This window comes from Felis catus, chromosome D4, assembly GCF_018350175.1.
Source record: "Felis catus isolate Fca126 chromosome D4, F.catus_Fca126_mat1.0, whole genome shotgun sequence".
Classification (NCBI taxonomy): Eukaryota; Metazoa; Chordata; class Mammalia; order Carnivora; family Felidae; genus Felis; species Felis catus.
In genome coordinates this window covers 30992146-31014798 of record NC_058380.1, presented here as the reverse complement: position 1 = coordinate 31014798, position 22653 = coordinate 30992146, and the positions used below count along the sequence as shown (strand labels likewise).

General features: G+C 35.4%; 1 protein-coding gene across 1 annotated transcript in view; it reads left to right on the top strand.

Annotated features, from left to right (window-relative positions):
- Nucleotides 1-21628, top strand: part of LOC101090653 (zinc finger protein 782) — a 74967-nt gene extending 53339 nt beyond the window's left edge. The window contains exons 4-5 of the mRNA XM_019815888.2: nucleotides 12671-12766; nucleotides 18301-21628. Coding sequence (XP_019671447.2) covers nucleotides 12671-12766; nucleotides 18301-20171 — 1967 coding nt within the window. The 3' untranslated portion in view covers nucleotides 20172-21628. The remainder of the gene's footprint in view (nucleotides 1-12670; nucleotides 12767-18300) is intronic.
- The last annotated feature ends 1025 nt before the right edge of the window (nucleotides 21629-22653 follow it).

Here is a 22653-nt window from a genome sequence, read left to right as displayed (position 1 = left end):
AAAATGAACAAATCAGGAGACTATAGATGCTGGAGAGGATGTGGAGAAATGGGAACCCTCTTGCACTGTTGGTGGGAATGCAAACTGGTGCAGCCGCTCTGGAAAACAGTGTGGAGCTTCCTCAAAAAATTAAAAATAGACCGACCCTTTGACCCAGCAACAGCACTGCTAGGAATTTACCCAAGGGATACAGGAGTACTGATGCATAGAGGCACTTGTACCCCAATGTTTATAGCAGCACTCTCCACAATAGCCAAATTATGGAAAGAGCCTAAATGTCCATCAACTGATGAATGGATAAAGAAATTGTGGTTTGTATACACAATGGAGTACTACGTGGCAATGAGAAAGAATGAAATATGGCCCTTTGTAGCAACATGGATGGAACTGAGAGTGTGATGCTAAGTGAAATAAGCCATACAGAGAAAGACAGATACCATATGTTTTCACTCTTATGTGGATCCTTAGAAACTTAACAGAAACCCATGGGGAAGGGAAGGGAAAAAAAAAAGGTTAGAGTGGGAGAGAGCCAAAGCATAAGAGACTCTTAAAAACTGAGAACAAACTGAGGGTTGATGGGGGGTGGGAGGGAGGGGAGGGGAGGTGATGGGTATTGAAGAGGGCATCTTTTGGGATGAGCACTGGGTGTTGTATGGAAACCAATTTGACAATAAATTTCATATATAAAAAAAAATTAGGACATGCAAAAGTAGCTGAGAACATGGGGAAATTTAGAAAGGCATCTGCATGCTTAAGCAAGACACATACTCAGAAAAGATCTAAGATCTTAAGCTTTCTCCTAGGGCTGATTTCTAGGCTGATAGAAAACCTAAATAAGCAGTAAGGGAGTACCCCAGAATAGAGCCAATTTGCAAAGACTAGAGAGGCAGCTTTTCTCTTTTTTTGCATTTTTTTTTAGTTTTTTGTTTGGTTTAGTTCCTAACATTCAAGGAAATTGTGTAAAAACATATTAGTCTGAGTATAACTAAAGGAACGGCCTTCAGTAATTGTGTACTACAAGCAGTTAACATCACAAAAATAATTTGGAAAAGTCTCAAACAGACTGCTCTATCCTCCAATAATTTAAAAAAATAGCAAGCCCTGACAAAGGGGGAGAATCTGATTTACAGAGTTACCACATTAAGAATTAAATGCCCAGTTTTTAGCAAAAAAAGAATGAAGAAAAAAATATGAAGAAACAAGAAAACAATGACTTCATTTAAAGGAACAGAATGCACCTACAGAAACTGTGTCTGAAGAAGCCGAGATAGTAGACTTACCAGACACATGCTTTAAAATAATTATCTTAAATATGACCAAAGAGCTAAGTGAATACATGGAAAAAGAACTAAAGGACATCAGGAAAACAATATTTGAATAAAACTAGAATACCAACAAAGAAATGGAAATAATAAAAAGGAACCAAACAAATTCTGCAGTTTAAAAGTATAATATCTGAAATGAAAACCTGACTAGGGAACTTCAACAGCAGATATCAGCAGGAAGAAAGAAGAATTAGTGAACTTGAATATAGGACAACTGAAATTACTGAATCTGAGAAGCACAAAGGAAAAAGAATGAAAAAAACATGAGCAGAGACTAAGGGACTTGTGGGACACTATCAATAAAGAAAAATAACAAAAATTGGGGCACTTGGGTGGCTCAGTCAGTTAAGCGTCCAACTTCAGCTCAGGTCGTGATTTTGCAATCCATGAATTCGTGCCCCACATCAGGCTCTGTGCTGACAGCTCGGAATCTAAAGGCTGCTTCAGATTCTGTGTCTCCCTTTCTCTCTGCCCTCTGCAGCTTGCACTCTGTCTCTCCCTCTCTCTCAGAAATAAACATTTTTCAAAAATTAAAAGAAAAAAGTAACAAATGTATAATGGGAATCCCAAAAGGAGATGAGAAAAAGGAAGTTATTTAAGGAAATAATGGCCAAAAACGCTTCTAGATTTTATTACAGACCTGTATCTACAAATCCAACAACCTCAATGAACTCCAGGGAGGATAATTCCAAAGAGACCCAAACTGAGGCACATAATCTGTGAAAAGACAATCTTGAAAGCAGTGAGAGAAGTGACTCATCACTACAAGGAATCTTCAACACAGTATTAGCTAATTTCTTCCCAGAAACATTGGAGAAGAAAAGGCAGTAGGATGGTGTATGTAAAGTGCTAAAAGAAATAAACTGTTAAGTGACAGTTTTGTATCCATAAAACTAGGAAGAGATTAAGACATTCCCAGATAAGCAAAATCTGAGGGTGTTCATCACTACTGGAGCTACCCTATGAGAAATGCTAGAGGTAGTACTTAACGTTGAATTGAAAAGATGCTAGCTAGTTACTTTAAGTCATATGAAGATGTAAAGATCTCCAGTAAACAAAATGTATGGACAAATATATAAACCTGTATTATCTTAAGTTTGGTTTATAGCTCTACTTTTGACTTTTACCAAGTTTAATAGACACAAGCATAATAATTATAAATTTATGTTATTTGGATTTATGATAAATACAGATGTAATTTGTAACATCAGTAACCTAAAGGTAGGATTGAACTGTAGAGGTTTTTTAATGTGACTGTAGTTAAGTTGATATAAATTTAAATTAGATTGTTGCAATCTGATGTTATATTTAACCTCTTTGATAACCACAAAGAAAATATCTACAGAATATACACAAATAGAAATGAGAAGAGAATCGAAATGTATCAGCACCAAAACAAAAAATCAACCTATGGTGGCAGTAATGGAGAAAATGAGGGCAAAGTAGCCATGATACTTACAGAAGCCAATAGCAAAATGGCTCAAGTAAATCATTCTTTGTCAGTAAATACTTTAAATGAAAGTATTTAAAAAGTAAGAGAATGGGAGAATGAATTTTTTAAAAATGAGAAAACTGTGCTGTCTATAGGAGACAATTTAGACCTAAAGACACAAGTTGAAAAATGAAAGATGGAAAAAGATATACTATCCAAATAGTAACCAAAAGAGAGTAGAGGCTGTACTAATATCAGACAAAATAGACTTTAAGCCAGAAACTGTTATGAGACAAAGAACATTATATGTTGATAAAAGGGTCAGTTCACCAAGAAGACATAACAGCTGTTACATATATGCACCAAACATCAGAGACCCCAAATATATAAGCAAACGTGAACAGAATTGAAAGCAGAAATACACAGTTGTACAGGAATAAACACTTTAATACTCCACTTTCAATACTGGACTGAGCAACCAAAGAAAAACAGGACTTGAACAACACAAGAAACCAATTGAACTGTACAAACATATAGAAGATTCCAGTCAAGGGACTCCTGGGTGGCTCAGTTGGTTAAGCATCTGACTCTTGTCATGACTCAGGTCATGATCTCATGATCATGAGATCAAGCCCCATGTCAGGCTCTGCACTAAATTGGAGCCTGCTTGGTATTTGCTCTCTCCCTCTTTCTTTGCCCCTCCCTTCCCCCATTGGTACATGCACACACTCTCAAATTTAAAAAAGCAAAATAATTTAATTAAAAAACGAAGATTCCAGTCAAATGTAATACACTATGTATTTCTCATATGTACATAGTTCATTCTTCAGAATAGACCAAAAATAAAAAGTCTTAATACAATTTATTTTATTTTTATTTTAGAAAGAATAGGGGAGAAGATCAGAGGGAGAGAATTTCAAGCAGGTTCCATGCTCAGCATGGAGCCCAACACAGGGCTCGATCCCATGACTTTGGGATCATGACATGAGCTGAAATCAAGACTTGGATGCACAACTGACTGAGCCACCCGGGCACCCCAAGTCTTGATACATTTTAAAGATTGAAATCGTATGCAGTATCTGTTCTAATCACAATTAATGAAAATACAGAATCAATGACCATGGAAAATGAATGTCACAAATAAATGGAAAATAAATATCACACTTTTTTTTGTTTTTCCAATTTTTATTTAAATTCTAGATGGTTAATATACAGTGCAATATTGGTTTCAGGAGTAGAATTCAGTGATTCATCACATACGACACCCAGTGCTCATCATAACTAGAGCCCTCCTTAATACCCATCCCCCAGGGGTACCTGGGTAGCTCAGTTGGTTAAGCGTCCAGCCCCTGATTTTGGCTCAGGTAATGATCTCACTGTTGTGAGAGCGAGTCCCACAGGAGGCTCTGCACTGAGCATGGACCCTGCTTGGTATTCTGTCTCTCTCCCTCCACTATGTACACACATGCTTGCTCTCTCTCGCTCTCTTTCTCTCTTTCAAAATAAATAAATAAAAACAAATACCCATTTCCCAGCTAGTCCATTACCTACCCACCTTCCTCCATCAACCCTCAGTTAATTCTTTATCATTAAGAGTCTCTTATGGTTTATTTCCCTCTCTTTTCCCCCCTTCTATATGTTGATCTGTTTTGTTTTTTAAATTTCACATGAGTAAAATCATAATTCTCCAACTTATTTCACTTAGTATAATGCACTCTAGCTCTATTCATGTCATTGCAAATGGCAAGATTTCTTTTTCTTTTTTGATGGCTGAGTAATACTCCATTGTATATATACCACATCTTCTTTATCCATTCATCAATCAGTGGGCATTTGGGCCCTTTCCATGTTTTGGCTATTGTTGATAATGCTGCTATAAACATTGGGGTGCATGTACCCTCTTGAATCTGTATTTTTGTATCCCTGGGTAAATACCTAGTAGTGTAATTGCTGGGTTGTAGGGTAGTTCTGTTTTCTGTTTTTTGAGAAAACTCTGCTGTTCAGTGTGGCTGCACTCTGAGTTTGCATTCCCACCAACAGTGCAAGAGGGTTGCCTTTTCTCCTCATCCTCACCAACACCTGTTGTTTCTTATGTAGTTAATTTTAGCCATTCTGACAGGTGTGACATGGTGTCTCATCTTGGTTTTGATTTGTATTTGTCTGATGATGAGTGATATTGAGCATGTTTTCATGTGTCTGTTAAAAATCTGGATGTCTTCTTTGGAAAAATGTCTATTCATGTCTTCTGCCCATTTCTTCACTGGGTTATTTGTTCTTTGGGTGTTGAGTTTGATAAGCTCTTTACAGATTTTGAATACTAACCCTTTATCAAATTTGTCATGTGCAAATATCTTCTCCCATTCCGTAGGTTGCCTTTTAGTCTGGTTGATTGTTTCCTTCACTGTGCAGAAGCTCTTTAACTTGAGGAAGTCCCAATAGTTCAGTTTTGCTTTTGTTTCCCTTGCCTCTGGAGAGACATGTCTAGTAAGAAGTTGTTCCAATGGAGGTCAAAGCGATTGCTGCCTGTGTTCTCTTGTAGGATTTTGATGGTTCCCTGTCTCACATTTAGGTCTTTAATCCATTTTGAATTTATTTTAGTGTATGGTATAAAGAAGCGGTCCAGTTTCAAGCTTCTGCATGATGCTATCTAGTTATCCCAATGTCACTTGTTGAAGTGACTTTTTTCCATTGGATGTTCTTTGCTGCTGTGTTAAAGATTAGTTGACCATATAGTTGTGGGTCAGTTTCTGGGTTTTCTGTGTCTGTTTTTGTGCCAATACAATACTGTCTTGATGATTATGCCTTTATAATATAGCTTGAAAGCCAGAATTGTTACAGATTTTAGAATTGTTCTAGTTCTGTGAGAAATCCTGGTGGTATTTTGATAGTGATAGCATTACATGTATCGATTGCTTTGGGTAGTATAGACATTTTAACAGTGTTCTTCCAATCCATCCAATGGAATGCTTTTCCATTTCTTTGTGTCCCCTTCAGTTTCTGTCATAAGTGTTCTATAGTTTAGAGTACAGATCTTTTATCTCTTTGGTTAGATTTATTCCTAGGTGTCTGTTTTTTGTGCAATTGCAAATGGGATCAATTCCTTGATTTCTTTTTCTGCTGCTTCATTAATGGTGTATAGAAATGCAATCAATTTCTGTACATTGATTTTATATCTTGTCACTTTGCTGAATTCATGTATTAGTTCTGCAATTTTTTGATAGAGTGTTTCTGGTTTCATACATAGAGTATCATTTTGTCTGCAAATAGCAAAAGTTTGACTTCTTCCTTGCCAGTTTGGATGCCTTTTATTTCTTATTGTTTGCTGAGGGAGTCTAAGACTTCCAATACTATGTTAAATAGTAATGGTGAGAGTGGACATCTTTGTCCTTTTCCTGAGTATAGGGAAAAAAGAAAGAAAAGAAAGGAAAAAGAAAGGATCTCTGTTTTTCCCCATTAAGGAAGAAATTAGCTGTATTTCATATGTGGCCTTTATGATATTGAGGTATGTTCCATCTATCCCTGCGTTGTTGAGGGTTTCTATCAAGAATGGATGTTGTATTTTATCAGATGCTTTTTCTGGATCTGTTGAGAGGATTGTATGGTTCTTATCCTTTCTTTCATTAATGTGATATATCATGTTGATTGATTTGTAGATATTGAACCAACACTGCAGCCCAGGAATAAATCTGACTTAATCATCGTGAATAATTGTTTTCATGTACTGTTGGATTCAATTTTCTAATATCTTGTTAAGAACTTTTCCATCCATGTTCATCAGGAATATTGACCTGTAACTCTCCTTCTTAGTGGAGTTTTTGTCTGGTTTTGGAATCAAGGTGATGCTGGCCTCAAGGTGATGCTGGCCTCATGAGTCTGGAAGTTTTCCTTCCATTTTTTTTTTTTTTTAACAGCTTCAAAAGAATAGGTGTTAACTCTCTTTAAATGTTTGGTAGAGGGATGCCTGGGTTGCTCAGTCAGTCAAGCCTCGTATTCTTGATTTCGATTCAGGTCATGATCTCAGTTTGTGGGTTTGAGCCCCATGTTGGGCTGTCACTGACAGTGCAGATCCTGCTTGGGATTCTCTCTCTGTCTCTCTCTCTCTCTTTCCTCATCCCCTTCCTCCTCCCCCTCCTCTCCTTCCTCTTCCTCTGCTTGTGCGTGCGCTCTCTCTCTCTCTCTCTCTCAAAAAATAAACTTTTAAAAATAAATAAAAAATATAAATGTTTGGTAGAATGCCCCTGGAAAGCCATCTGGCCCTGGACTCTTGTTTGGAGATTTTTTATTACTGATTCAATTTCTTCAATGGTTATAGGTCTATTCAAATTTTCTTTTTTTTTAATGTTTTTTATTTAGTTTTTGAGAGAGAGAACGTAAGCAGGGGACGGGCAGCGAGAGAAGGGGACAGAGGATCTGAAGTGGGCTCTGCGTTGACAGGTTGACTGCAGCAAGCCTGATGTGTGGCTTGAACTCATGAATGATGAGATCATGACCTGAGCTGACGTTAGACAGTCAACAAACTGAGTCACCCAGGCACCCTAGGTCTGTTCAAATTTTTAATTTCTTCCTGTTTCAGTTTTGGTAGTTTGTATGTTTCTAGGAATTTGTCCGTTTCTTCCAGATTGCCCAATTTGTTGGCATATAATTGCTTATAATACTCTCTTATTGTTTGTTTTTCTGTGGTGTTAGTTGTTATCTCTTCTCTTTCATTCATGATTTTATTTACTTGGGTCCTTTCCTTGTTCTTTTTGATAAATCTGGTTAGGGGTTATCAATTTTGTTAATTCTTTCAAAGCATCTGCTCCTAGTTTTGTTGATCTATTGTACTGTTTTGTTTTATTTTTTTCCCAGTATCATTGATTTCTGCTCTAATCTTTATTATTTCCCTTCTTCTGCTGTTTTGGGGCTTTATTTGCTGTTCTTTTTCCAGGTCCTTTAGGTGTAAAGATAGGTTGTGTATTTGAGCCATTTTTTCCTTCTTTAGGAAGGCCTGGATTGGTATATATTTCTGTCTTATGACCACCTTTGTTGCACCCCTGAGGTTTTGGACTATTGTGTTTTCATTTTTACTGGCTTCCATGTAGTTTTTAATTTCCTCTTTAATTTCTTTGTTAACCATTCATTCTTTAATGATATTCTTTAATCTCCAAGAATTAGTGGTCTTTCCAAATTTTTTCTTATTGTTGACTTTAAGTTTCATAGTGGTGTGGTCTGAAAATATGCATGGTGTGATATTATTCTTTTTGTACTTGTTGAGGGCTGATTTGTGACCCAATATGTGATCTATTCTGGAGAATGTTCCATGTGCACTCAAGAGGAATGTGTATCCTGCTGCTTTAGGATGGTATATTTTGAATATATCTGTTAAGGCTGGTCCAGTGTGTCATTCAATGCCATTGTTTCCTTATTGATTTTCTGCTTAGATGATCTGTCTATTGCTACAGGTGGGGTGTTGAATGCTATTATTATTACAAATGAGTTTCATTATGTTAACCATAAATATAAACTCATTTGTAATAATAATACCACAAATTTATTTATATATTTGGGTGCTTTCAAGTTGGGGGCATAAATATTTACAGTTGTTAGATCTCGGTACATAAACCCCTTAATTATGATATAATGCCCTTCTTCATCTCTCGTTACAGTCTATTTTAATATCTATTTTGTCTGATGTAAGTATGGCTACTCTAGCTTTCTTTTGACATCCATTAGCAAGATAGATGCTTCTCCATCCCCTTTCAATCTGCAGGTGTCTTTATATCTAAAGATAGATATAAGTCTCTTGTAGGCAATGTATAGATGGGTCTTATTTTCTTATCCATTATGATACCCTATGTCTTTTGATTGGAGCATTTAGTCCATTTACCTTTGGAGTGATTATTGAAAGATAGGAATTTAGTGCCATTGTGCTCTCTGTACAGTTGGTCTTTCTGGTGATGTTCTTGGTCCTTTCTAGTCTTTGTTGCTTTCGGTCTGTTATGTTTTATTTTGTTTTTTTCTCCACTCAGAGTCCCCCTTAAAATTTCTTGCAAGGCTGGTTTAGTGGTCATAAACTCCTTTAGTTTTTGTTTGTCTGGGAAACTATCTCTCCTTCTATTTTGAATGACAGTCTGCTGGATAAAGAATTCTTATGCATATTTTTCCAATTCAGCATGTTGAATATATCCTGCCACTCCCTTCTTGCCTGCCAAGTTTCTGTGAACAAGACTTTCTTTTTATTATGTTTGCATGGTACTTTTTTTTGTTTCTTTTACTTATAGTTTGTTTTACTTTGTTCCTTTTAATTTGTTCCTTTTACTTATAATTTATATGTGTCTTTAATGTGAATTTTTGTATACATCATATATTTGGGTCTGGCTTTTATATCATGTCTGTTAATCTCTGCCTTTAATTGTAATGATTAGACCATTTATGTCTAACATTAAATGTACCATATGGCTATTTGCTAGCTATTTTTGCAATTTTTTTTTCATTTTTCTGCTTTTGCTGCTTTTTTGGATTAATTGTATATTTTGAATGATTTATTACATCTAGATTAGTGGTTTACTAGCTGTGCCTCTCTTCTGTGGATGGATATGTGGTTGCTTTAGCACTTACAGCATACATCGGTAACTTACCACAATCTACTTCAAATAATTTTTTCACTTCATTTATGAGAATTTTGTAGTTTTCCATTTTTTACCTGCTACTTTTTATGCTATTGTCATTGTATATTTTACATATACATACATATGTATAACATATATTATAAACCTTACAGTGTGTTATTTTAAAAGATAACTTACCATTTTTTTAAAAAAAGCATTCTGAAAATAAGAAAAGTATATTTTATATATCATCATGTTTCCAGGTTATGGTACTCTGCATTTCTGTGTATAAATCCAGATTTCTACCTGATAGCAATTTTCTTCAGTCTGAGCATTTCTTTTAACTTCTCCTGTAATATATGTCAGTTGGTAATAAATTCAGCTTTAACTGAAAATGTGTTGTATTTGCTAAATATAGAATTAAAGGTTGACTTTTTTCCTTCAGTACTTTAAAATTGTCACTTCATTGTTTTCTGGCTATATAATTTCTGACAAGAAGTAGGCATTCATCTTTATTTTTGTTCCTCTATATGTATTGTACCTTTCCCAGTCTACTTAAGATTTTCTTTTCATGGAATGAGATCTGGCCATTTGCAATAACATGGATGGACCTAGAGGGCATAATATTAAGTGAAATAAGTCAGTCAGAGAAAGACAAATACCCGTATGATTTCATTCCTTTTGGAATTTAAGAAACAAAACAAATGAACAAATGAACCAAAAAAGTGCCAAACAAAAAGAGCAGACTCTTAAATACAAAGAACAAACTGGTAGTTGCCAGAGGGGAAGTCAGTGGGGGGAATGATGAAATTGATAAAGGGGATGCAAAGTAAATTTATCTTGTTGAGCACTGAGTAACATATAGAATTGGTGAATGATTATATTGTACATGTGAAACTAATATAAAGCTATGTTAATTATATTTTTAAAAAAAGATTTTCTGTTGATATTATCAGCAGTTTTTAGCAGTGTGATTATAGTGTACCTTGGTGTGGGTTTCTTCATCTTTCTGCTCCTTAATTCATTTAGCTTTTTGGATCTAAGGGTTTGTACACATTATCAAAATTTGAACATTTGCCCATTATTTCTTCAAATGTTTTTATCTTTCTTTTTTTCTTCTGAAATTTTTATTGTACCTGTGTTAAACTACCTGATATCATCACACAGGTCACAGATAACTAATTCTGTTTATTATTTTCTGGTCTTTATTTACTGGGTTTCTTCTTTCATAGTTTTTTTGTTGCTGTTGTTTTTTGGGTTTTTGGGGGTTGTTTTTGTTTTTGTTTTGCTATGCCTTAAAGTATCCATTATGTTATTTATCATTCCTTATGTAGTATCTATTCTCTTCTTAATCCCATTTAGTGTTTTCTTGTTTGTTGTTTGGTTGGTTGGTTTTCTCATTTCAGATATTTTTTTATATTTAGGATTTTAGTTTGGAAATTTTTAAGTAAGTTCTCTTTTGTTCTCATCATGTTTATGTTTTTCTTTCTCTTCTTGAACATATGGTGTATATTTGCAGTTTTAAATGGCCTTGATTATTTTATCATGTGTTATTTCTTACTCTGTTGCTACTGATTGATTTTCTCCTCAATAAGAGTTGTATATCCTTACTTCTACTCATAACTCGTAATTTGTTATTGGCCGCTGGGTGTTGTGAACTTTATATTGTTAGTTTCTAGTTTTGCTGTATTATTTTAAATCTTTTGAGGTGTTTTCTGATGTACAATTAAGTTACTTGGAATTAATTTGATCATTTCAAGGCTTGTTTTAAGCTTTGTTACATTAGATTCAGAGCTCACTTTAGGACTAATTGGCTCCTCTTTTAAGCAAAAGACAATTTTCTGGTATTCTTCCCAATTTGCCTTGCAGTAGGATATTTTTCTACCCTGCCTGGTACAGCAGAAACTTCCTACATTTGTTTATGCTTTGATGATTTTTTCAGCCTACTCTGATTCACTGGTCTTTCCCCAGCCTTAAGTATCTCTTACGTACTTGCACAATTTAGGAGACTCTTCTGCAAATCTCTAAGACTGTATATTACTATACCTTTTTCTTTTCTGCTGTTTTATCCGTAACAATTCTAGTTGTCATGGTTTCCTAAAAATTTAATTATGTCATTTCAACTTACTGAGTCAGCCAGGCTTTTTTTTTTTTTTTTTTTTTGGATCTTTTTGTTATGTAGGATGTAAAGTCTTCTGGACAGTAAGCTGTGTGATAAGGGAAATTTTCAACTTTTAATATTTGTGGGCCCTGCTCCTGGGCTTCCAGGGAAGCTATGCATTAACATTTACCAAGGTAAAAATGACTTGGCAAAACCTCAAAGCATTGGTTCTATTTCTGCCCCAAGCGTACATCTGCTTCAAATAAAAAAAAAAAAAAAAAAAAAAAAGGAACATTCCAAACATAAAGATAAGAAAAACAAAACAAAAAACTCTCCCTGGTTCCCATAAGATTAAAGTCATACAACCTTGCACATAATAAAAACATAAGATAAAGTCTGTAGCTTTCTGGAATGTCCTTCCTCTTGATTTGTGACTCTTTATGTAAAGAACATATATAACCGTGCACCAAATGTTCCTTCCCTGGAGCACTCTCATCCTTGTAAAGATTGTGTATCGGCAGTTGTCCTAACTTGGGTTCAAATACAATTCTTCCTTTCTCTTAAAAAAAAATTTTTAATGCTATATTTTAATTTTGAGAGGGAGCATAAGCGAAGGAGGGGCAGACAGAGAAGGGGACAGAGGATCTGAAGCAGGCTCCACACTGACAGCAACTAGCCCAGTGGGGCTCAAACTCATGAACCAGGAGATCATGATGTGAGCTGAAGTTGGAAGCTTAACTCACTGAGCCACCCAGGAGTCCCTCTTTAAAAATTTTTTAAATGTTTGTTCATTTTTATTGATGTGTGATGATCATAGGACTCACCTCCTTTGTTTTCCTCTTGTAAGTATCCCACCAGACTGCCTGGTGTCTGAAGTCTAAAAACCAGTTTATATAGTTTGTATGCTTTTTTAAATTCTGCTATGGAGGGGTAAATCAGTTCCTTTCACTCTGTTATGGCAAGTTTGGGAAGTCCTTCTGAAATCTTGTTTGAAACACAGGCATTAACTGTTTTAGAATTTAACATCACTTAGGCTTGTGATTCGGGGTTTTAAGATAGATCCTTGATGAGCCTTAAAAAATGTTTTTTGTTATCACTTCCCCCCTCACAAAAATTGTCATGAACACCCTGAATGTTCCACTTTTGAAACTATACCTTCCTTCACATTCTGAAACAGTGAAACCTGTGCAGCTAACTCAAGTGCTAAATTATTTCCCTTTTACAGGGTACTGCTTTACAAAACCAGAACTGATCTTCACATTGGAGCAAGGAGAAGATCCATGGTTATTTAAGAAAGAATTTCTAAGAAAAGGCTCCCCAGGTGAGTTATTGAATACTGGCAGAAGGCATCCAAGAAAATTAGGTACAAAGTGATGAGCTAGAAGTGAGCAGTTTGAAACATTTTGCAGTACTGTCCTTTTTACAGGCTTTTACATTTGAAATTATAAAAATAATAGATCTAATAAAATGTGGAAGGGGCCAGCTAACACAAGGAATGGATTGTAAGCATGTTTATATTCTTACCTTTAAAAGATGGGAGCTAAGTATCCCATTTGAAGCTGAAAAGTAACGAATTTTGCATACTTAACAGTAAAAAAGATAGAAACTAAAGTTAATAAACAACTAAACTTGAGAGTCAGCAGATCAGAAAAGAGAAAGGAATGATAATTATTTTTTTAATGTTTATTTATTTTGAGAGAGAGAAAGAGACAGAGTGTGAGTGGGGGAGGGGCAGAGAGAGGGAGACACAGAATCTGAAGCAGACTACAGGCTCTAAGCTGTCAGCACAGAGCACAATGTGGGGCTCAAACCATGGGCTGAAGACCACAAGATCATGACCTGAGGCGAAGTTGGATGCTAAACCGACTGAGCCACCCAGGTGCCCCAGGAACCATGATGTTTTTCAATTTTTTTAATGTTTATTTCTTTTTGAGAGAGAATGAGCAGTGGAGAGTCAAAGAGGGAGGGAGACACAGAATCTGAAGCAGGCTCCAGGCTCCAGGCTCTAAGCTGTCAGGCCGACATGAACTGTGAGATCATGACCTGAGCCAAAGTCAGATGCTTAACCAACTAAGCCATCTAGGCACCCCAGGAACCATAATTTTATCATTATATAATAATTAATTACTAGAAGCCATCTAAATAAATAGATGATTAAGGAATTACATAATGTAATTGGAAAGGATAATTCCTGCAGCAAACTGCATCCTTCCTAATTATTAGAAGTTAAACGTGTTTGAGCAAAGATAGAAAAGTTTCTTATAAAGCTGTACAAAGAGTCCCCGATAAATTGTGTGTCAACTATACTTCAATTAAAAAAAAAAAGTCCCCAGGACAACCACTACATTCACTGATTCTCTTACTCAGCATATAGTCATACTCATAGCTAAGATTTATAAAGTGAAATGATTGGTACAAAGCAAAATTAGCAAAGAGAAAATGGACAAAGTCCAGAGGAAACAGGTGCAAGCTTCCATCGCCCCAGCAATGAATATGGCAACACATGTGAAATGTTGTCTACCTGGAAAGTTCATTAGCGACTAGGTTCTTGGGAACCATTTCAAAATCTAAATTCCCAGATGCCAGCCAAGGATTAATCTTGCAAGCACTGTTCTGCACAAAAGCTATGCAAATATACTATCTAATATACAGTAAGGTGAATCTATCTGCCATATCAACTAATATGTGAATGAATTAAATTCACCTATTAAGATAACATGCCACCAGATTGTATCAGAGATATGTCTAAAAAGTAACATACAAAGTTTGAAATATAGTCATGAATTGTTAAGCCCAAAATGTAAAATAAGATCACGTCAAAAACAGAGAAGAAAAAGGACAGTTTGATAAAGCTAAAAAAGATCATGTTTAAAGGATATGTGAAAGTTTTGAATATGGGTGCACCAAATAGATTATCAAGATTCAAAACAAGAAACAGCAAGAGTTATAAGGAGAAGTAGGTGTACATTAGATGCAGTAGACTTTAATATGCCGCTCTGATTTCATACCAGACCCAGTGGAGTCTAGAATAGTGCTCAGGAAACTATCCCTAGGTCATATCCTGCCTGCGGCTTTTTTTGGTAAAGAAACATTTATTACAACACAGCCATATCCATTTGTTTATGTATTCACACTGCAGAGTTGAGTAACGTGGGTTTGAGCTGCACAGGTTTTCTTCTATGTGGATTTTTTGTTCAATAAATACAGTACAGCACTATAAATGTATTTGCCCTTTCTTGTGATTTTCTTAATATTTTCTTTTCTATAGCTAACTTCATTGTATGAATACAGTATATAAAAAAGAATACAGTATATAAAAAAGAATAATGTGACATACAAAACGTGTTAATTGACTTTATGTTATTGGTATGGCTTCTGGTCAACAGCAGGCTATTAATAGTTAAGTTTTTGGTGAGCCAAAAATTGTAATGCAGATTTTCAACTACGTCGTGGGGTGGGGGTGGAAGTTGGTGCCCCTAAACCCCATGTTGTTCAAGAGTCAACTATAATTGCAACAGAGACTACATGACCAGCAAAGCCTGACACATTTATTCTCTGGCCTTTTACAGAGAAAGTTTGCCAACCTCTGATCTAGAAAGTATAAATAGCATACTTTATAAAATGAGTCTATTAAGTGTCTTTCAAAACTCTATTCTGAAAACAAAAAATAAACCTGCTTTTAAATGACTTTGGAATATTGAGAAAATGTACAAGCATTTTAGACAAACATCAATAAATTCCACAAGGTAGAGATACTGTTGTTCAGTAACACTGTAAATTGCAAACAATATGAGAAAAGTTAAAATTCCTCTATCTTAAAATCAGTGATGAATATATATCTTAAAAACCTATTTTATCGGGGCACCTAGGTGGCTCAGTCAGTTAAGCACCTGACTCTTGATTTCTGCTTAGGTCATGATCTCACACTTCACGAGTTCTAGCCCTGCACTGTCAGTGCAGAGCCTGCTTGGGATTCTTTCTCTCTCCTTCTGTCTCTGCCCCTTCCCTGTATTCCCTCATGCTCCCTCTCTCAAAAATAAATTAATAAACTTAAAACCTATTTTACCAAAAGGTAAATCAAAATTATACAATATCCAGAACATTTTTTTAATAAAAACATGTTTTAATTACAAACTTTGGACTGTAGATAAAGCAGTGCAGAATTTTTAGTCTCATATACAGTTGACCTTGAACAACACAGGTTTGAACTTCATTGATCTCCTTATACATGGATTTGTTTTTTCAATAAATACAGTACAGTACTATAGTTGTATTTTTTTCTTAATAACATTTTCTTTTCTCTAGCTTACTTTATTATAAGAATACAGTATATAATACATGTAACTTACAAAATATGTGTTAATCAACTGTTTATCTTATTGGTAAGGCTTCTGGCCAATAGGACTATTAGGGAAGTTTTTGGGGAGTCAGAAATTATACACAGATTTTCAACTGCAAGTGGGAGTCAACACCCCTAAGCCCTGTGTTGTTCAAGGGTCAAGTGTACTTATTTTAACAAGTGAGAGAGTTGTAAAAGAAATCTTAAGTAAAGCAAAAGATATAATAAAAACTATAATGGTATAAATTATAAAGCAAAAGGTAGTTTTGGAATGAAAATAAATAATGTAGCTAACCTTGGCCAGAAAAAGGAAAGAAAGCACATTACTCATAAAATTTGGAACAGATTCCTATTTCTGTAAAATAACCTTGGAATACTTTAGCCTATACTTTATCTCTTACTTTTGTAAACTTCTAACCCATTTGATGGATGTGTCAAAGATAATGAGATATCTGTGCCAGATAGCATATGGTTATCAAATGAGATCCCCTTGCCCCCAAAAGGATGGTCTGTTTTAGTTTTCCTTACTCTGGTTTGTGTGTGTGTGTGTGTGTGTGTGTGTGTGTGTGTGTGTATATATATATATATATATATATATATATATATATATATATATATATATATCATATGATAAATACTTTTTAATAACATTGTGGATTGATTCCAAACCCAGGTGGAGATAACTATTTCATATTTATTCATACAGAAGACATTCATAAATGCAATGCCCAAGTAAAATTTCTGGGACTTTTGAATTCTCAGTTGTAGGTCAGCAATTGATCTGAGCCCTTATATGTGCAGAGCTCTCTAGGTAATTCTCTAGGTAATTCTGAGGCACACTGCTTTTTATGGACCACTGACTTTACATCAGAGAAGGATCCAAAGAATATCACAGTGAGGGTTTCATTTTGGAAAAGTGAGCAAAACTACATAAAATATATTTCATATCATATAAGGTGCTGTTAATTAAAAAATGAACCAGTATTATAAGTACATCCAAGAAAAAGAAAATGCTGCTGATTTAACTATGGACTTGCCACCAATTTTAAGATGCCTCCTGATTTCAGTTATGGTAATTTGCTTTAAAAATCATGGGTCATGATGGGTGCTCTCTATATCCCTTGTTAAAATGAATGATATAGGCAGAATGATACTTCTGTCAGATTTTAAAATAAATGTTGCTTAAATTTGTGAGAAGATATTAGAAGCCTTTTTGTTGATGTTGTTGTTGTTAAGTTTGGGGAAGATAGCTTTGCTGTGCCTGAAGGACATCTAAATTCTATATAGTCCTAAGGCTAGAATGGAGGGTAATTTACGGAAACTTATAAATATAAAATTATATGGAAATGAACCAAGTAATGGGGACTGATATCTTATCAAGATTAGAGCAGAAGATACTGTCAACTGGTAGAATGATAGCCAGAACACATAATGTTCATGCAGTTAATGTGAAACTTTCTTTCCCTAAATCACTTAAATCTTTCATCTCTTGGTCCCTAGGGCACTGTTTTCAAGGCCTTCACATATTTTTACAATAGGCCTGACATTTTTGCTAGAAGTGTGGGTAGAAGCAGGAAAATAAATGTTAAATATGCACAGGAAACATATGGTAAATAAATACAAAAGATACTTGTTTTTAGGGCCAGTTTGGAACATGATCCTTTAGGTTCTTGTGGAAAAAACAAACAAACAAACAAACAAACAAACAAAACCTAGATATGCTGAAAAACAGAATCAAGGATTGAGCAAGCAAGGTATTTTGGGGGAAATTATGAGCAAGCACATTGAAAAGAGAAAAGTTAAAGTTTGATGACCAAGAGATAGTATTGAACAACTCTGATATACCAAGGTATGAGAACCAGGATAGAGCAGTGATTCCCAATATAGATGGAAAATTACTTAACTCCCATCATTTTTTCTTTTCATACTTCTACTGATACACTTGTTTCTGAATGATATACAGAGAGAATAAAAGCATGACAAGTAGAATTATTTTTTTCACCATGAGGAATTTGGTGCCATTATAAGTTAATTTTAGTGTTGTTGTATAGACTGGAAAAAATGGAGCTCCAACTGGAATCATATAGACTAATGATTATGCTCCTATTGCAATCTGTATTTAACGAAGAACCTAGACTCTGGTATTTTTTCCTAATGCATGTTCTATGTCAGATAAATCCACTGAAGGCCTTTAATCTATTTAATGCCATAATCTTTGCTAAATTCATCCCATTCTCTGTTTTTTTCTGTTCTTTTCTGTTTCCAAGATCCATCTCTCTTGAATATATTCTCCATTCTCAGTTTTTCCTTTCCTTTATATCTTCTTCTTATTTATTTCTAATTACTTCTCTTTTTCTACTACAAAAAAGAGAGAATATGCACTTGGAATTACTGTATTGTTGCAAAACTTAGCCAGAAACCAAGGAGTCAAATACATAATAGGGCATGTATCTTTATGTCCCATTCCATAAGTGTGTTAAATATCATAAAGTATTTTTAATTTTCTCATTTTTTAGAAGAATACCAACCTAATCAACTCTCAGAGAAGAGCCTAGAAAACCAAGGCAAATATTTGTGGCAAGTTTTATTCACCAACAGATCATTGACTACAGAGGAAGAGTTTTCAGGAAAACCATGTAATCTGGACATAAACAATTTAACTCCAAGAACAATGCCCTATAAATTTGACAGTACAGGACCTGCTTACCTACATCTCAGCTCAGTGGCTCCACATTGTCAGTATTCAAGAAAGAAGGCTCATGAGCTTAATGTATGTGAGAAATGGCTCCTCAGTATTAAAGAGGGAAGAACTAATACTGGAGAGAAGTCTTTTGTTTGTAGTAAAAACGTGAAAGCCTTTAGTCATAAAGAGAAGGTTACTCAGTATCAGACAATTCAGACTTTGCAGCAAGCTTCTGAATACAATGAATGTGGAAAAGCTTTCCTTGAAAAGACTGTCCTCATTACATCTAAGAGTACCCACCCAAAAGTGAAATCTTGTAAATTTAATAAATTTGGGGGAAAACAATGTGATAAGTCAACTTATATGGTCTCTCATAGCAATAATCCAGAGGAGAAGAGTCATTATGAGCTTAATGAATATGAATGTACTGAAAACAGAAATAATTTCAGTAGGGTCACTCAGAAAACTGACACAGAAGGGAAATCTTTCAACCAAAAATCACAAATTAGAGAACATCAGAAAATTCACATAGGAGTGAAACCCTTTGAATATGGAAAGAATTTCAACCGTAATTCAGCCCTCCCAGTGCATCAGAGAACTCACACAGCAGACAGATCTGATTATGACACATGTACAGAGACGTTAGTTTGTCAGTCAGCTTTCAACATACATCAGAGAACTCCCATAACAGAGAAACCATATGAATGTAATGAATGTGGAAAATCCTGCTCTATGAATTCATTTTTGATTCAGTCTCTAGCAAGTCACACAGGGGAGAAACCCTATGAATGTCACACATGTGGGAAAGCTTTCAGTGAGAAGTCACGCCTAAGAAAACATCAGAGAACTCACACAGGAGAGAAACCATATAAATGTGATGGTTGTGAGAAGGCTTTCAGTGCAAAGTCAGGCCTAAGAATACATCAGAGAACTCACACAGGGGAGAAACCTTATGAATGTAATGAATGTGGGAAATCTTTCAACTATAAGTCAATCCTCATAGTACATCAGAGAACTCACACAGGGGAGAAACCTTTTGAATGTAATGAATGTGGAAAATCTTTCAGCCACATGTCAGGCCTAAGGAATCATCGGAGAACTCACACAGGGGAAAGACCTTATAAATGTGATGAATGTGGGAAGGCTTTCAAACTGAAGTCAGGTCTAAGAAAACATCACAGAACTCACACAGGAGAGAAGCCCTATAAATGCAATCAATGTGGGAAAGCTTTTGGTCAAAAATCACAACTCAGAGGACATCATAGAATTCACACAGGGGAGAAACCCTACAAATGTAATCATTGTGGGGAAGCTTTCAGCCAGAAATCAAACCTCAGAGTGCATCACAGAACTCACACTGGGGAGAAACCCTATAAATGTGATGAGTGTGGAAAAACTTTCAGGCAGAAATCAAATCTCAGAGGACATCAGAGAACTCACACAGGGGAGAAACCCTATGAATGTAATGAGTGTGGAAAAGCTTTCAGTGAGAAATCGGTCCTAAGAAAACATCAGAGAACTCACACAGGGGAAAAACCCTATAATTGTAATCACTGTGGAGAAGCTTTCAGCCAGAAGTCAAACCTCAGAGTCCATCAGAGAACTCACACAGGGGAGAAACCCTATAAATGTGATAAATGTGGGAAAACTTTCAGCCAGAAATCAAGCCTTAGAGAACATCAGAAAGCCCACACAGGGAGTTAAACATATGAATGTTAAGAATATGGAAAAACTTTGAGCCAGAAATCAAATCTCACAATACAAAAGAGAAAGAATCCCTATGAATACAATCAACACTTGCAAGTTCCTCTGTAAGATACCAACCTTCACAAACATCAGAGAACTTAACAGGACAGAAATTCTTGGAATATATTTTCTGTGGGCAGTCTTTCACCCAGAGTGCAGTCCTCATTATGGATCAGAGAACTCAGCCAGAAAAGAAAATGTAAAGATAATGAATGTGAAAAATACTCTGTACTCAATCCTCAGAAAAATCACACTGCAGAAAAGCTCTGGGAATGTATAAATATGTGAAAGCTTTGTATCAGTAATCAAAACTTCCTCATCATCAGAGAAATGATTCAGTGGGAAACCTGAGAATGTAATAAGTGTTGGATAACCTTTAGCCAAAAGTCAGCTTTCTTAGTACAACAGAAAATATATAGAGACTAGAGATCTAATCAATAAAAACAAAAAATGAGGCAATGGATGTGAGAATCCTATTATAAATCAACCCTCAATTTGACTTACACAGAAGTAATCCCCGTATGCCGTAATGACTAGTAATTGTTCACAAAAACAAAAACAAAACAAACAAACAAAAAAACACCATTTCCTCTCTCCCTCATGCCACACCTCGTCTAAATTTCTCAACTAGTGCCACCCAAATGGGGTCATGTTAGTAACCTCTGGCTAGTGGAATATGGGGATCATTGACAAGCCTCGTTGAAAACATCCCTCAAATTCCCAATGTTTTCTCCTGTCCCTTATCATAATGGAGTGGAGATTGCCCTCAATGAAACCATGGGGGTCATATGCTGAAAATGGGAGAGTACAAGATGGAAGGAAACAGAAAAAGAGTGACTGGAATAGAGTTTTCTCCTCCATGTACACAGACTTTTTGCGGCAAGGAAATAAACTTGTTCTCTGCTGAGTTACAGATTTGGGTATACTTAATACTGACATATACTCACCAACCCTCAGTAAAGCCTATGAATATGATTTCTGTGGATATCTGAACTCAACATATATCAGAAACCTGACACAGGAGAAACCCCTGACAACATCCTGAATGACCATAGTTTATATCCACAACTCTTCATCAGTCAGGTAAATATCAGTGGAAGAAATCCAACATTTGAATATACATAGGAAATCCTTTACCAAAAAAAAAAAATGGTTTCTCATTAAATATCTGATAATTGAATTGTAAATGTATGAAAGTTTTCAACAAGTCATCAAACTTTAATCTCTCTCAGAATGTGTTACAAGGAAAATCTATCAATTTGAGAAAGGTAAGTAATGGTGTTTACTTAGACGTTCTATGAGACTGTTTTTTCATATCTATTATTAAGACAGTTACTGAAACATAACAGTGTTGATACAACATTCACTAGAATAATAAGCTTTAAAAGAATAAGAAATAAATTGCATAAACTGAACAGCATTGAATGTATGTGATTATTTTCTGAGTTCTCTAATTTTTGTGTAGGTTTGTATACATGCATACCACTTACCAGGTGTTAGTTAATATGTATACTGGAACTCTACATCATTGTAGTATAATTATGTACCTTGCTCATTAACTGTTCTGACATCAGCTACGTTTTGCCACATAGAGATTAATAACAAATAAACCTTTTACAGAAAGTATCTGAAAAGTGAGAATCCCATACTACATGTACATATAGGAAAGGCCATTGTTACTAACAGTCTCTTCAAAGAAGCCAAACAACGTTTTCTGTGTACTTTTGTATTATCTCGGGGTCACCAAAACATTTAAGCACATTTAACCATACACACACACACACACACACACACACACACATCTTCATTGTCACTGATTGTTTTCTCAGAAGTGTCAAGTATACTGAGGAGCCCTTTGTAGGCATTCTTTACTTATGATACTGTGTTTTTTATTTCAAGCACTTAAATTTTATTAAACTTTCCATATTTCTGCTGAAATAACCTATCTGATCTTGGATGTTGTCTAGCTTTTCTATTAGAGTCGTTCTGTATGGCATTTGGCATTCTCTGGCTCAGTTAAGCAACTGCTTGAGCCCTTGCTTCCTTCTCCTTGCAGGCACCTAGCTCTCCAGACTGTGGGGGTTTTTTGTCCTAAAATGTCAGATGTCTGATGCTTTCAAGAAAACTTGTTAAATTAAATTCTGCCTAGCTGGGGTTTTTTTGTTTTGTTTTATGGATGGGAGCAGTGCTCTTTCCTGCTCTCTACTTACCTGAGCTAAAACTGAAAGTTGTCACTGGATTTTGATAAATGTTCCAGCATAATTTGATGGGGAAAGGATCAAAAATGGTGAGAAAATAACTGGATATTCATCTATTTTAAATGTACCTTGATGTTTACATCATAATTAAATATTTATTAAAAAATGGGGGCGCCTGGGTGGTGCAGTCGGTTAAGCGTCCGACTTCAGCCAGGTCACGATCTCGCGGTCCGTGAGTTCGA